The 13,381-nt window shown below is 46.1% G+C and overlaps 2 protein-coding genes across 6 annotated transcripts in view; both read right to left on the bottom strand.

The window, feature by feature from the left end:
* Positions 1 to 5,918: 5,918 nt before the first annotated feature.
* Positions 5,919 to 8,534, bottom strand: myl2a (myosin, light chain 2a, regulatory, cardiac, slow). Its single transcript, XM_086167905.1, has 7 exons — positions 8,472 to 8,534; positions 7,689 to 7,781; positions 7,164 to 7,239; positions 6,849 to 6,953; positions 6,695 to 6,773; positions 6,501 to 6,549; positions 5,919 to 6,262 (listed from the first exon to the last, which is right to left on the bottom strand). The coding sequence occupies exons 1-7, from the start codon at positions 8,472 to 8,474 to the stop codon at positions 6,158 to 6,160; spliced, it is 510 nt and encodes a 169-aa protein (XP_086024031.1). The 5' UTR covers positions 8,475 to 8,534; the 3' UTR covers positions 5,919 to 6,157.
* Positions 8,535 to 10,332: 1,798 nt separating this feature from the next.
* Positions 10,333 to 13,381, bottom strand: part of cita (citron rho-interacting serine/threonine kinase a) — a 36,302-nt gene continuing 33,253 nt past the window's right edge. For all 5 annotated transcript variants that reach the window (XM_086167831.1, XM_086167828.1, XM_086167832.1 and 2 more), the window contains 2 exons: positions 12,853 to 13,240; positions 10,333 to 12,113 (listed from right to left, as the gene is read on the bottom strand). In XM_086167831.1, coding sequence (XP_086023957.1) covers positions 12,090 to 12,113; positions 12,853 to 13,240 — 412 coding nt within the window. In that variant the 3' untranslated portion in view covers positions 10,333 to 12,089. The remainder of the gene's footprint in view (positions 12,114 to 12,852; positions 13,241 to 13,381) is intronic.

The following is a 13,381-nucleotide window of genomic DNA, read 5'->3' as shown; positions in this document are numbered from 1 at the left end:
TTTTCTCCACCCATTCCAACCCGCTTTAACCCGTCGCTTCACCTCGTTTCTTCCTGTTCCACCCAGGTTCCTCTTATTCACACACATACACTCTGTCTTGCTGTGACTAACCTTCATTCCTCTCCTTTCCAGCGCATACAGTTAGCATACATGTCCTGCACCAGTCTAACATACTTCTCCGATCTGAATGAATGAAAATATTCATATTTAATACTTTGTTCTTTACATATGACAGAATGCCAAGAGAGGCACTGGTATTGTATGAGGAAGTCTGGAGTGGCAGAGAAGTATATTAGACTGGTGCAAGACATGTATGCTAGCTGTGAGACAGTGGTGCAATGTGCTGTAGGGGTAACAGAGAAGTTCAAGGTGGAGGTGGGACTCCATCAGGGGTCAGCTCTGAGCCCCTTCTTGTTTGCAGGGGTGATGGACAGGCTGGCAGATAAGGTTAGACAGAAATCTCCGTGGACCGTGATGTTTGCAGATGACATCGTGATCTGTAGTGAGATCAGGGAGCAGGTTGAGGACAATCAAGAGAGGTGCAGGTATGCTCTGGAAAGAAGAGGAATGAAGGTTAGTATATGTGTGTGAATGAGAGGAACCCGGGTAGAATGGGGAGGCTACAGGGTGTGAAGATCAAGAAGTTGGAGGATTTCAGGTACTTGGGGTCAACAGTCCAGCGCAGTGGAGAGTGTGGAAAAGAGGTGAAAAGACAGGTTCAAGCAGGTTGGAATGGGTGAAGAAAAGTGTAAGGGGTACTATTAGATAGAGGACTAAGCCAGAATGAAAGGTGGACAAGACAGTGGTGAGACCAGCGATGCTGTATGGCCTAGAAACAGTTACAATGACAAAAAGACAGGAGGTCGCAGCTAGAGGTTGCAGAGAAGATGAAATAAGTTGGTGTGAGAGAGTAGGATGCAGAGAGTAAGGTTAGATGGAGAAGGTTGATTCACTGTGGAGACCCCCTGAAGGGAAAAGTCCAAAGGAAGAGAAGAATGTGTCACAGGGGTGCAGGACATGTATGACCGAGGCAAAGTGACGACTGAGATGGTTTGGACATGAACCCTCCTCTGTTCATGTCTAAACGATGGTAAAGATCTGGGTAGAAGGTTGCTGAAGGTGGAGCTGCCAGGCAGGAGGTCTAGAGGAAGACCAAAGAGAAGATTGATGGACGTCATGAGAGAGGATATGAAGGTCGTTGGTGTTAGAGAGGAGGATATAGAGAATAGTCCCCTGAAGGGACGTAAAGAAAATCAGATCGATCGATGGATTGATGCCGAATCGATAGATATAGGAAGAAGGCTGATGAACTGATAGACAGATGGATGGATGATGAAGGAATAGAGAACTTCATTTACCCCCAAGGGGAAACTGTGTTGTCACACCAGGGATTTAAAATTAGACGTTAATCACACCAGGTGCATTTCACAGAAGACGACACATACTCGCACATGGTTAAAAGATTTTATGGACAAAAAAATAAATAGAAAACAAATGAACCATCAGGAGGATTTAAAAAAAAAAAAAAGTGGGATTCAGGCAGCAAAAGGGTGGAGAAACTTGTGGATAAAAAAAAAATACAACATTGGAGGGGTTAAGAATTTTGCGGGGAAATCACGATTAGGGTGTGGAAGAGGCTCAGTCATCCATAAGTAAGGCTGGTAGCTGCATGAGAAAATAGTTCTACACTATAAAAGCAACATTGCTTAATTTGCAGCTGTGGAAAATTTACAAGTGAACATACAGACACTAATATCATTAAATATTCATCTTTGTGCTTAAAGGGCTATAAAAAAAAAAAACAGTCCACGGCTGTGACCTTCCTCCCCCGGACTGGATAGCATTAAAACGTCCTCGCGTCGGCTCAGGAGCACTTTGGAAACCCGTTATAAAACTACAAGTCTATAAAAAGATGCCGCCGTCCATCCACGGTGATGGGAAGAAAAGCACACGGAGCAGCGGTTTGCAGCGCTGCCTCACGACCAGAAGGTTTCTGGTTTGAATCCATGGCTTCTGCAGCTTCTGTCCACCGTCCACAAACATGCAACACATGAAGTGAAGACTCTTAAGTTGTCTGTAGGTGCGAATGACAAGACGGTGTGTCCGGATATGCGTCCCTGTTATTTGCTGGTGATCCGCCACCGGGCGCCCCCGCCCCCGTGACCCTGCGTGCTGTAGATAATGAATGAATATTTCAAGCGTTTTGATCTCGGTTCTTTCATCTGCGAAGCAGCCAGTCACAAGCGGCGGCTCCTATCTCGTGACCGAAGACATGCTCCGCTTCTCGACTTCACAAGATTTTATTATTTCTTCAAGCCAAAAGAAGGTCTCACTCCCGTCTTGCGGCTGGAAGAGGGTTTCTTTCTAAAGTGACATCCAAGCATTCACACATCTGGACAATTCAGAGTCTCCAGTCAACCCCCCAGCATGTTTGTGGGCCGCGGGAGGAACCCCGAGAACCCGGAGGAACCCCACGCAGACACGTGGAGAACAGGAATCCAACCAGGAGCAGACGTGCTAACCGCCGCGCCGCCACGGTTTCTGCCCCGAGGCTGAAAAGTTGTCCAATTACTTCAATAATTAATGAGATTTTTATTTGTCACTTTACAGCCCATCAACCGTTACGTGTTGAATGGCCTGCAAAGGCCCGCACGATGAGAAACGCAGTGTACTTTACACGCAGAGGTGATTCCGCCCGCGGGCTGGACTCAACGGCTGTCTGTGATTCAAATTGACAGGAGTTCCATATGGGAGTCTAAAAACCAACTCGCTTCTATTATCTGTTGTGAGCACGGCGGCTAACACGCAGTTTTTCACCCGCCAGAGAGATTTCTCCTGCAAAAAAAAAAAAAAAAATCGGGAAAAAAAAGGTGCTATTCTCACTGTGTTTATCTTCCGATTCCCGCTGTCGTCGTTTCGGTCGTCTATTTACACCCTTACTGTCTCTTTTTTTCTTTTCCATTCAGTTGTCCATGCTTATCCCTGATGTTGTTGTTTTCGTTCTCTGCTGTCTATTCAACATCTTTTGCTATCTTCTAATTGTCACTCTATGTATATTTATATTCATATTTATTGACACTATAACTGTTATGCTGTTGTGACAAAAAGAATTTCCCCTATGGGGATCAATAAAGTTTATCTTGTCTTAAATCAGCCCTTTTAATCCTGTGGAATTCCTGCAAGACACAATTCAATCTTTTTTACCCACATAGACAGTACATAGTGTACTTTTAAAGACTAATAGATATGTTGTTTTTCTTTTAATTTTAGTCACCGTGCTTATTGAATAGCATCTTCTACTTGTACTTTAAGACTGGAAGTAGTGCAGAAAAAAAAAACGGGTAAACAACGTGAACGAGAGTGGATCTGACAACCGACACGATGAGATAAAGTCATTTTTAAAGCCGACGGATGAATGGATTATATTCATGTATTTTAAAACAGCAGTCAATTAAAATTGCGTGTAATCACAGCGTTGGGCGCCATGGCAACACAATACGAGGAAACACAAAGACAAACGTACCACACGTGGCTTTTAAAACTCACATGTGTTTTTGGGATCTGACTTTCGCTTTCAGCCGCGAAAGCCGGGTATTGATCGGCGGGCAGGCCGGAGCGGTCGCCATGGGATGCGGAATCCGGCCGGAGCAAAAACGTCTGCTTTTAATCAGCTGGTCACGATAAAACTTTACGGCCCGTCGCGTTGTTTACGTCCCTGTTGCGTTTTAAGTAGCAGGTAAGCATTGTGAACATTAAACGGGGGCTTCATTTTATGCGAATCCGCATCAGCCGAGGCTCCAGTTGGTTTACCGTTGATCTTCTCGCTAAATACGGAGCTTTTACGTCGACTTGTGTATTTTCGTCTCACGGGGGGATGAAGTGTTTTATGTGTCTTGACGGTTTTGTGTGCGTTCGTTGCTGCAAAGGCAGTCAGAAGCAGGTTCGATCCGCTTGGAGTCAGTGGAGAAACAGGATTCTCAAAATCAATCCTAACCTACATTTGTCTTTATCAAAGATGCCCATCAGTCATTTCATTAAATGTTAGTTTGATGAAATGACCCCCTGCGAAATTTAAATTTCCGCAAAGTAGAGACGTGATCAATTTGACGGTTTTCTCCCTCCTTCCTACTATTATCTATTATTGTTATGTTTTTGCTTGAAACTCTGGCACAACAATTTCCTTCGGGATGAATAAAGTTGTTCTCATCTCATCTTATTTATTTACAGATATACACTGCTCAAAAAAAATAAAGGGAACACTAAAATAACACATCCTAGATCTGAATGAATGAAATCTTCTTATGAAATACTGTGTTCTTTACACAGTTGAATGTGCTGACAACAAAACCACACCGACATGATGAATGGAAATCAAATATATGAACCCATGGAGGTCTGGATTTGGAGTCACACTCAAAATGAACGTGTAAAAACACACGACAGGTTGATATAATGTCCGTAAAACAAGTCATAATGAATCAGTGTTGCTTCCAAAGTTTGATTTCACACAAGTGTGATTGACTTGGAGTTACATTGTGTTGTTAAAGTATTCCCTTTATTTTTTTGAGCAGTATATAAACCCTCAACGAACCTCTCTCAACTGTATTACGGTTCCCACACTCTTATACGGTATGTTAAACACTTTTGGATCTTTGTAAGATATATTGTAATGTTTATACCAGACTTTTGATTAGATGCTGGGTGTTTCTGACGCACCGTACAGCGTGGGGTATTGCAACAAAATTAAAGACTTTCACAAACAAAATAGCACAAAGCGGACAGTTTTCCCGCTTCCGCCAATGGCAGCGAAGTGGCCCAGGATGTTGTAAGTCCATGAACCAATCAACATGAGGAATAGAAACAACATGGTCAATCAGCCAATAGCATGCCGAGTTTGAACCACATCTATTGCCTCTTAATTCACGCTCATCCGTGCACCTGCACTTTGTGAGTTGCACACCAAGCTGCGCTCAAACGTCTTATCGCACTGTATTTTCCTCACTGCTCTCTTGCAATGTTCACATTCATATCTATAATCGTATTTATATCCATGTTTACTCTCATCTATCAGCACGTATCCCAATGCACTGCAGTCAGCAAAGTAGGAATTTCACAATAAACAATAAACGCTTTGAATCGTGACGTACAGATCTACTTAGCCAACGTAATTCCGTTTGAGATCCGGCATGGGAACAACGGTAAGAGCGAGAATTTGCGATGCTGGGTATCTTTGTTTAGCAAAGGAGATCTTCCATTTTATTTATTTCATAAAATGAATTTTAATTAAATTTTTTCTATATTTTTAAAATTTTTTTTTTCTTCTTCTTAGGCTAGAATATGGCTATTTCATCACAAAAATACTGCAAAAAAAAAAAACAAAAAAAAAAAAAAACACAGAATGACAAAATAAATCCGCGAAGTAGCGACAACGTGAAAGCCGAACCTCGAAGTGGCGAGAGTCCACTGTATATAAATATATATAAACCTGAGCGGCGAGGCTTTTAATGGAACGGTTATTCATTTGTGACAGCAGCTTCGCCCCGGCTTAGAGGGTGTTTTCTCCCGGCTCCTGGACCCCGCCGGCTGCCTCCGAGGAGCCACGTCACCCCCGGCTGATCCCTGTCATCGACCGGGGATTTTCACCCCGGCGGCCGCACCCAGCGGCATTCTGGTGAGAAGGGTAAGTGTGGGTGGCGAGGATCAGGGGGCGGCATCCCTTTCTGCGCTTTCCAGCCTGAACATAAACCCCCTCTGACCGCATCAACAGGACACTGAAATAACAACAGGCTGCCGGTTCACCAAAGCTCCCCTCGCGTCATCGCGGCAACAACAGTGTCCTCCTGCAGGAGAACCGCTGCCGGTGAACTTGCACGGCCTCGTTGCTTCGCCGCCGGCGACCCAGAAATCAAGCTGGTATCCACTTTTTTAATGTTTTATTGAATCGGACGAGCACGCACAGACCTTTCCAACTGATTTTTGTTTTCCTGTGGATTTTCTTTTTTTTTTTAAGCCTGTACAAAACATAAGGAAAAATATAATAAGCCCGGTTAAAGGTGGGTATATAAGTCAGCGGGGTTTATTCACGTGGAACCACCCCCTGCGCCAAGGTTACGTAAATAAACCACAGTCCGCTTATCTCCTCGTCTGTCCTGCAGGTCTACTCCTGGTCCTTCTCCTCTCCGTGGGTAATGATGTGCACCAGGTTCTTGTAGTCCAGGTTTCCTGCCACATCTGGGGGGAAGGCAGCAAACATCTGCTCCATCTGAGCGACATAAAGCAGATGTAATTACACGTCCCGCAGAAAAACACACGATAATTTGATTCATCTGAGGCTTTTATTCCGAGAATATGGTTTCGACGTGGATGGAGATGATGATCGCAGCGACGTGGGGTTTTACGTCTGCACGCACACACACACACACACACACACACACACACACACACTCAACAAAGCAGTCTGCTATAATCATGCTAATTGTTGCAGAAGGGCTGCTCTGTACCTCCTCGTTGGAGAATCGGTCCGCCTGTGTCGTAAGCATCTGTGTCACACTGGGTACAAGAGAGGAAAGATTTGGAGCTGAGCACGTGTCCGTCACCTCCCTTGTGGATTTTTATACCGCGGTGGATCGGGGCTAAAAGTCCCGTGTGTCACGTCGTCGCATGAATGCTGCATGAAGCAGCTTACTAGACTTACTAGTCCTTCCTCAGCACGCCTTTCCCCTCGGGGTCGAAGACTTTGAACGCATTGAGGATGGTCTCCTCCGGGTCGGCACCTGCGCACATGACGACATCCGTTCCGGTCTTCTCGGTGCACGGAAAGACTTTGCTGAGGCCGCGTTAATCTTTACCTTTCAGCTTCTCCCCGAACATGGTGAGGAAGACGGTGAAATTGATCGGGCCGGGAGCCTCCTTGAGCATCTCATCAATCTCATCCTGCTTCACATTGAGGCGTCCTGCGGCGCCCGGCGATCAACGTAACGTGGATCGGGCACAAGAAAAACAGAAAGAATCGAGGAATCTGCAGGTTTTAAAAGGGCGCAAAACTCCTGAAATACTCGGACAATTAACAAGCGATGCTTCGGGAAAGGCCTCAGGGGTCGCGCCGCTCAGAAATGAATCATTAGAATAATATAATCGGAAACGGAAAAACGGTCTCGACGCACCGAGAGCGGCGAAAGTGTCCCTCAGGTCGTTCTTGTCGATGAAGCCGTCTCTGTTCTGGTCCATGATGGTGAAAGCCTGAGGACAAAACGCAGCACGTCTCAGATTTCCTCCACGTGCGATCGCTTCTTTTTTTTTTTTCCCCCTCCTTTGCTTGCAGTTTTACAGATGATCACCGTTAAGTATTTATAACCTGCAAGCCCCCCCCCCCTCCCCTCGGGTTTCGCCCGGCATCCGGGGCACGCCCGGCAGTTTATCTGCAACTTAATCACCGATGATCGTGTCTGGATGTCTGGGCCGCGCTGACGCTCATACCAGCATACCGTCAGACCCAGGAGGGGAGTACAGACAGGTGGGCATACTGCAACAATGAACAATGGCGATGGAAAGATGACCAGAAGAAATGGGTCTATTGCTGGATATTTTTAACATAGAGAGATTTATGGCATCATAATGGGGCCGCGGTGAGGAGGAAAAAAACGATTGTTCGAATAGTAACCCTCTTCTCGGCGTCAGTCGGATCTTACCTCTTTAAATTCCTGAATCTGGGCCTGCTCGAACATGGAGAAGACGTTGGAATTGGCGCCCTCCGCCGTCCTCTTTTTGGCTTTCTTGGGTGCCTTTGGACAGCGGAGGGAAACGAGGCAGGGGGTTACTCACATTCGCAATTAGCAGAAAGCCATTTTTATTACCAGTCCCCCCAAAAAAAAAAGCAATCCGAGGGTTGTCAGGTAGTAACGCCGCTGGGACGGGACTCGTCCCGGTGAATCGTCAGTATATTCATCTGGATTCTTTGAGGCAAAAAAAAAAAAAACTGCTCAAAAAAATAAAGGGAACACTTTAACAACACGATGTAACTCCAAGTCAATCACACTTGTGAGAAATCAAACTTTGGAAGCAACACTGATTCATTTTGACTTTTAAGGACATTACATCAACCTGTCGTGTGTTTTAACACTTTCGTCCAAATCCAGACCTCCATACATTTGATTTCTAATCATCATTTTGGTGTGATTTTGTTGTCAGCACATTCAACTATGTAAAGAACAAAATATTTCACAAGAATGTTTCATCCTTGCAGATCAAGGATGTGTTATTTTAGTGTTCCCTTTATTTTTATTTTTTTTTGAGCAGTGTATTTACTATTGTAATTGCTGTTCTCAAATACCAAACAACAACCCCAGGAAAGCGTCTACTGACCTTTATTGTCCATCGATCGGCTGCGTCACTGAGCCGTTTGGATCAAGACAGCATCCTCGAGCGCCCTCACACACAAACACACACACACACACACACACACGGTGACTTACCATGGCTGAGCAGCTGGGATGTCGGGGGCCGACAGTGATGCCAGTGAACAATGGGGCGTTTGCCGGTGGTCTTTTGTAGGTCCCGACGCTCATCTCTACTGGACGATATTTATAAACGATGTCCTCTTTAGGAAGTGACAGGTAAATGATGGTTTGACGCTCCCGTCCCGAGGCTCAAACGGCATTACATACTTTCAAAAAGCACAAAGATGCACGCAGAGCCCTGCTCCGCCGCTGACACCGGACACAGAATATCAAGTTTAGAACATCGAGAGCAGCTGAAGGTTAAAGCTCTTGATCGTCCGAAATAGCCAGAACCGCCAGATGCCGTCCAAAAAGCGCGGGTTGAAAGGTGATGGAGGTGATGTTTAAGAAAACGGGCGCTCCTGGATCGGTTGCGGGGGAGCTCCGGCTGGCGTGACGCACACCGAGGCGCTGAGAGATCAGACCGCGGGAAATAAACAATCTTCAGAGAAATGAGCGGCTTTGCCTCCTTAGAAAAAAAAAAAAAAAAAAAAGCTTCTCTATTAAACCGTTCAAAGCTCTCGTCCATGTGAAGACCCGCTGATAGAAAGGTGAAATAAATTTGGTTTATAACTCCATTCAGGTCTGACAGATGTTTTCCATTTTTGCATTGCTTTTCCAGGGACGTCAAATGATATTCTAATGACGAAAATGTGACTGTTGATCTGAAAATGTATTAAAAGTACTTTATTAAAGCGCTCAAACTAAATATCTGTTTTTTTCCTAACCTTTTCAGCGTTTGAGTCAATCATGCAAATCCAAATATGATCAAAAAAAAAAAAAAAAAAAAATCCTGATCTGATTTAATAACTTTCACAAATGACGCAAATGGATAGAATTCTGAATTTTGACCTTTTGGTTGCCGGTTCCTCCTGGCAGTGTGTGAGGAGTGTGTGGAAGTCTCCGGTCCATTATGTAATTATAGAGCTGTCAGGCGCTGTTAGCAGCCACCTCGCTCACATTTGCAACGTGCTTTTTTAACGGGATTGACATCTGACGCTCATCTTCATGTCAATAACACGATATTTCTTGGTGCTGAAAGGAAAAAAAAAAAAAGGTTCTTGCACTTGCGCCGCAGATGTCGATGCGTTTTCCTGAGATGAGTGTTTTCGGCACGAGTGTCAGGAAATGTCACGCCCCCCCACAGCGAATCAAAAAGGATCATTTGACGTTATTCAAGAAAAAAATAATGATAATCAGAGAAAGGAAGCCGAAGAACGAGCGATGGCGTGTTTCTACTTTGTCATCTCTGCACAGCCTGTCGACAGCAGGAGGTGTGACATACTCAAGTTTGACGCTGCACAGCAAACACATCCTTACAGTATGCTGTGTGTGTGTGTGTGTGTGTGTGTGTGTGCACAATTAACAAGTCCTTCGGTGTCAGCCGAGGCTCCCGGGTCAAGAAAAGTGACAGTCTGAGAATGAGCTGGACGGGTCAGGGGTCGGCGTGGGTGCCGGGACATGTGTGATCTATATAAAGAGGCGCTGAAAGCCTCTCGCGATGATTTCTGCGGCGTGTCAAATAAAATGCCGTTGATGAGCTAACAGCAGATGTGCGCAAGGAGTTCGGGGGTTATTGTTCCGTCGCGGTGGTAAACATCTCCTTGGGTTTCTGATCTGAGCTGCTACCGGGACTGGAATGGCAGGCCTTTGTTACGGCACCGCCGGGTTAAATACACCTATAAATAGAGCTCCCTCTCCGAGCACAATGGACACGGACAAATGGTCACTTTACTAGCGGAGATTAGCGTCCGTTTCGGATGACCGCTTTTCTCTTCGCTCGCAGGGGGTCGCCGAGGAAAGAGCGACAAGGTTGGCGTAAACAAGAGAGAAAGACAGCGGTTATAATATTTAATATTCTGTGACAAAATCTCTACAGGGAAACTCTAATAAAAACATTTTTAGCAGACATCACTATCATATCCAGCGTTACGGCGTTGTGACTCAAAAAAAAAAAAAAAAAATTAAAAAGACAAAAGAGGACAGATGAGCAGTGGAAAAAGGTGTGCAATCTGTAGCGTCGGGTTCTTTTCGCAGGCCAAAGAACCGCTTCCGCCCTCTCGGCCTCGATACATTCGGTAAAACCTCTCCGTCCGATCCCGGCAGAAGGGAGTTGAGGACTTCCTGCCGGAGCTCCGGCACGCCGGGTCGAGCTCGGGCGCCGACTCCCGTCCGCGATCGAACGTGGCAGAAAAATCAAAATTTGAAATGAAATCCAATAAGTCGGGTTTAAAAATACGGACCCAAAGAATATCCGGGACTTTCCCAGGACGGGAAAGAGTAATCAGAGATGGCGGCTACACGCTTCACTGGTTTTTAAAAAAAAAAAACAAAACAAAAAAAAAATTGTAATCCAAATGAGGCAGAAGCATGAAGACAACACTCCATTTCATTTCAGATTTACATTTCCATGCCATTGACAAATCGTGAAATAAAACAAAGATTTTTTTTTTTTTTTTTTTTTTTCATCTTCACCGAGAACACTTTGGGTTACATACAATATAAGGGGAAATCGTACAAAAATGCTCAAGTACTATGCTGTAAGCTCGGGACGTGACCCTCCCGTCCTCTCGTACGGCTGAGGTCGGCCTTTGACGGATGGAAGTGCATACAAGAGTTGGATCCAGATACAATCACTCACTTGATAAAGTACATTTGGACGGTTTTAAAAGAATACTTATCAGACATTCAAGAGGACAAGTCATCACCTTTTTTTTTTTTTTTCTTTAACAAAAATAGACATGGCTTATCCAGCCTTCAAATTCCTTCTCAATATATATATTTATAAAATTATGTCTCGTTATTTACAATCAGATAGCGCTCTGATAGGATTAGAAAGGTCCTGCTCGGTTGCTGCGGGGGGGGGGGGGGGGGGAAATCGCGGGTAGTGCAGTTTTTAGTGTCGACCTCGTCTGCGGGAAGACGGACGTCCGGTCGGTGGGACTGAAACGAAGGGAAGCGTTATTTAGCGCGGGTTGGAATTTGCTTGTGCTGCGGCCTGCTCTCCCCGCGGACGGAGGATGATTGTAATTAGCTGACAATGATTGCGTGCGGACGTGGATGCAGATATCTGTTTTGACGGGGGCGCGGAGTGGAGCTTGGGGGGGGGGGGGGGGGTCCAGAATATGGGATTATTTTAGAAGGCGTGGCGCCGTTTTGATGGTTAAGTGGCGTTTTTTAGGTATCGAAACGTGGATCTGAAGCGGCTCCGGCTGGAAAGAGTCGCACTCACCGAACCAGACCTGAAGTTTACAATTCATACCTTTTTCTTTCTTTCTTTTTTTTTTTTTTTTAAATCAAATACGGAGGAACTCGTCAGATAGGCTGCAAAAGAGCTGCTCTAAAGATTGATTATATGGCATGTTGTCGACCCACTTCTTGACAAAGGTCAGTTCATCGAGGAAAAAGAACCTGATTGTTATGACATCTATTCGCGTGTTTCCTCCTCCTCCGATCCCCCGGTGGATTTGTCCGCTTCCGCCCTCGGTCGAGCAGATGTCTGGCAGTGTTTTCGTCATGAGATGGCGTTCTCACTGGGTTTTTCTGCTCCTCCTCGGGTTTTCCCTTTTCCGGAAGGTGCGAGTCGGCCGTCTCTCAAACAGACGACTGGTCCCACACCTGCAGGAACAAATTCAAACGCGTGAAATCCGTGAAACGCCACGGCTGCGCTCAACAGACGAGTTGATTTTAAACTTAGTAGAGTTCTGAAAAAAATCTGCAAAGATTATTTATTTGAAATATAACGCAAAACACTTATTCTCGCAAGCATGACGTTTCGAGCAAAAAAAAAAAAAACAAAACAAAAAAACAAAAAAAGGCTCAAAAAAAGTCATCCACACAAGTCATCACCTTTTTTTTTTTCTTTAACAAAAATAAACATGGCTTATCCAGCCTTCAAATTCCTTCTCAATAGATAATAGTTATAAAATGATTTCTGGTTATTTACAATCAGATAGCGCTCTGATAGGATTAGAAAGGTCCCGCTCGGCATTGCGGGTAGTGCAGTTTTTAGTGTCGACCTCGTCTGCGGGAAGACGGACGTCCGGTCGGTTGGACCGAAACGAAGGGAAGCGTTATTTAGCGCGGGTTGGAATTTACTCGTCTCTCAAACAGATGGCAGACGTCCCACACCTGCAGGACAAATGGAAGCATCTGAGGAAGGGCCTAGATTTCTTTTTGGTGCGTGGATATTTTCAAAACTCTAAAAAGTTGAACTTTTTGTATCCAGCATCCATCTCTAACCTGGCAGCGGATGTGCATGTGCTTTTCTTTCCTAACGGTTTACATATTTTCCCCATAAAGCCCCGGGTTTTTCGGGGTCTACGACCAAACCCTGAATGTAATAATCAATCGTCACCTTATTGACGGGGTTTATGGGCGTGCGTCCGGAGCCGGTGTGAAGCCTCTGGCGCTCCTCGAAGCGTCCAGGGGATCTCTCCCTGCGCGCCTCCATCATGCGGCCGGGCGAGCGCTCCATCCGGGGGTCGGCCATGGCTCGGCCCGGCGAGCGCTCCAGCCGCGGGTCCACCATGGCCCGGCCGGGGGAGCCGGCCATGCGGCTCTCCAGCATCCTGCCGGGAGACTTCTCCCTCTCCAGCGGGCGGCTGGGCGACTTGTCGCGGCGGAACTCGGTGCGCGCCTCTCTGTAGCGGTGAGGTGTGCCCGGGTCGCCGTGGCCGTGAGGGTTGGACGCCAACCTTTTTGAGATGTGCTCGTTGTAGGAGGGCGGCCCGCGTTTGTTCGGGCTGTCGGGGAGGAGACGGGACAAAGAAACGGGCGATGAATGGGAACGGGGCGCGGCGGGCGGCGGTCGGACGGCCGCCGCCGGGCTCGGGGTGCGCTCGCGTGACGAATCAAATGGTCAGAATTGCATCCGGCGCGACAGC

Source organism: Fistularia commersonii, chromosome 21, assembly GCF_037954325.1.
Source record: "Fistularia commersonii isolate RoL2024-O1a breed Wild chromosome 21, RoL_Fcom_v1.0, whole genome shotgun sequence".
Taxonomy (NCBI): domain Eukaryota; kingdom Metazoa; phylum Chordata; class Actinopteri; order Syngnathiformes; family Fistulariidae; genus Fistularia; species Fistularia commersonii.
This window is presented reverse-complemented; position numbering and strand designations above follow the sequence as displayed.

Bases quoted from the DNA above. Each gene is read 5' to 3' on its own strand.
- myl2a (XM_086167905.1), bottom strand. The intron at 6,954-7,163 runs GTGCGTCGAGAC...CGGGCGCCGCAG, and splicing joins GGACACTTTCGCCGCTCTCG to GACGCCTCAATGTGAAGCAG. The intron at 6,263-6,500 runs GTACAGAGCAGC...TATGTCGCTCAG, and splicing joins ACCGATTCTCCAACGAGGAG to ATGGAGCAGATGTTTGCTGC.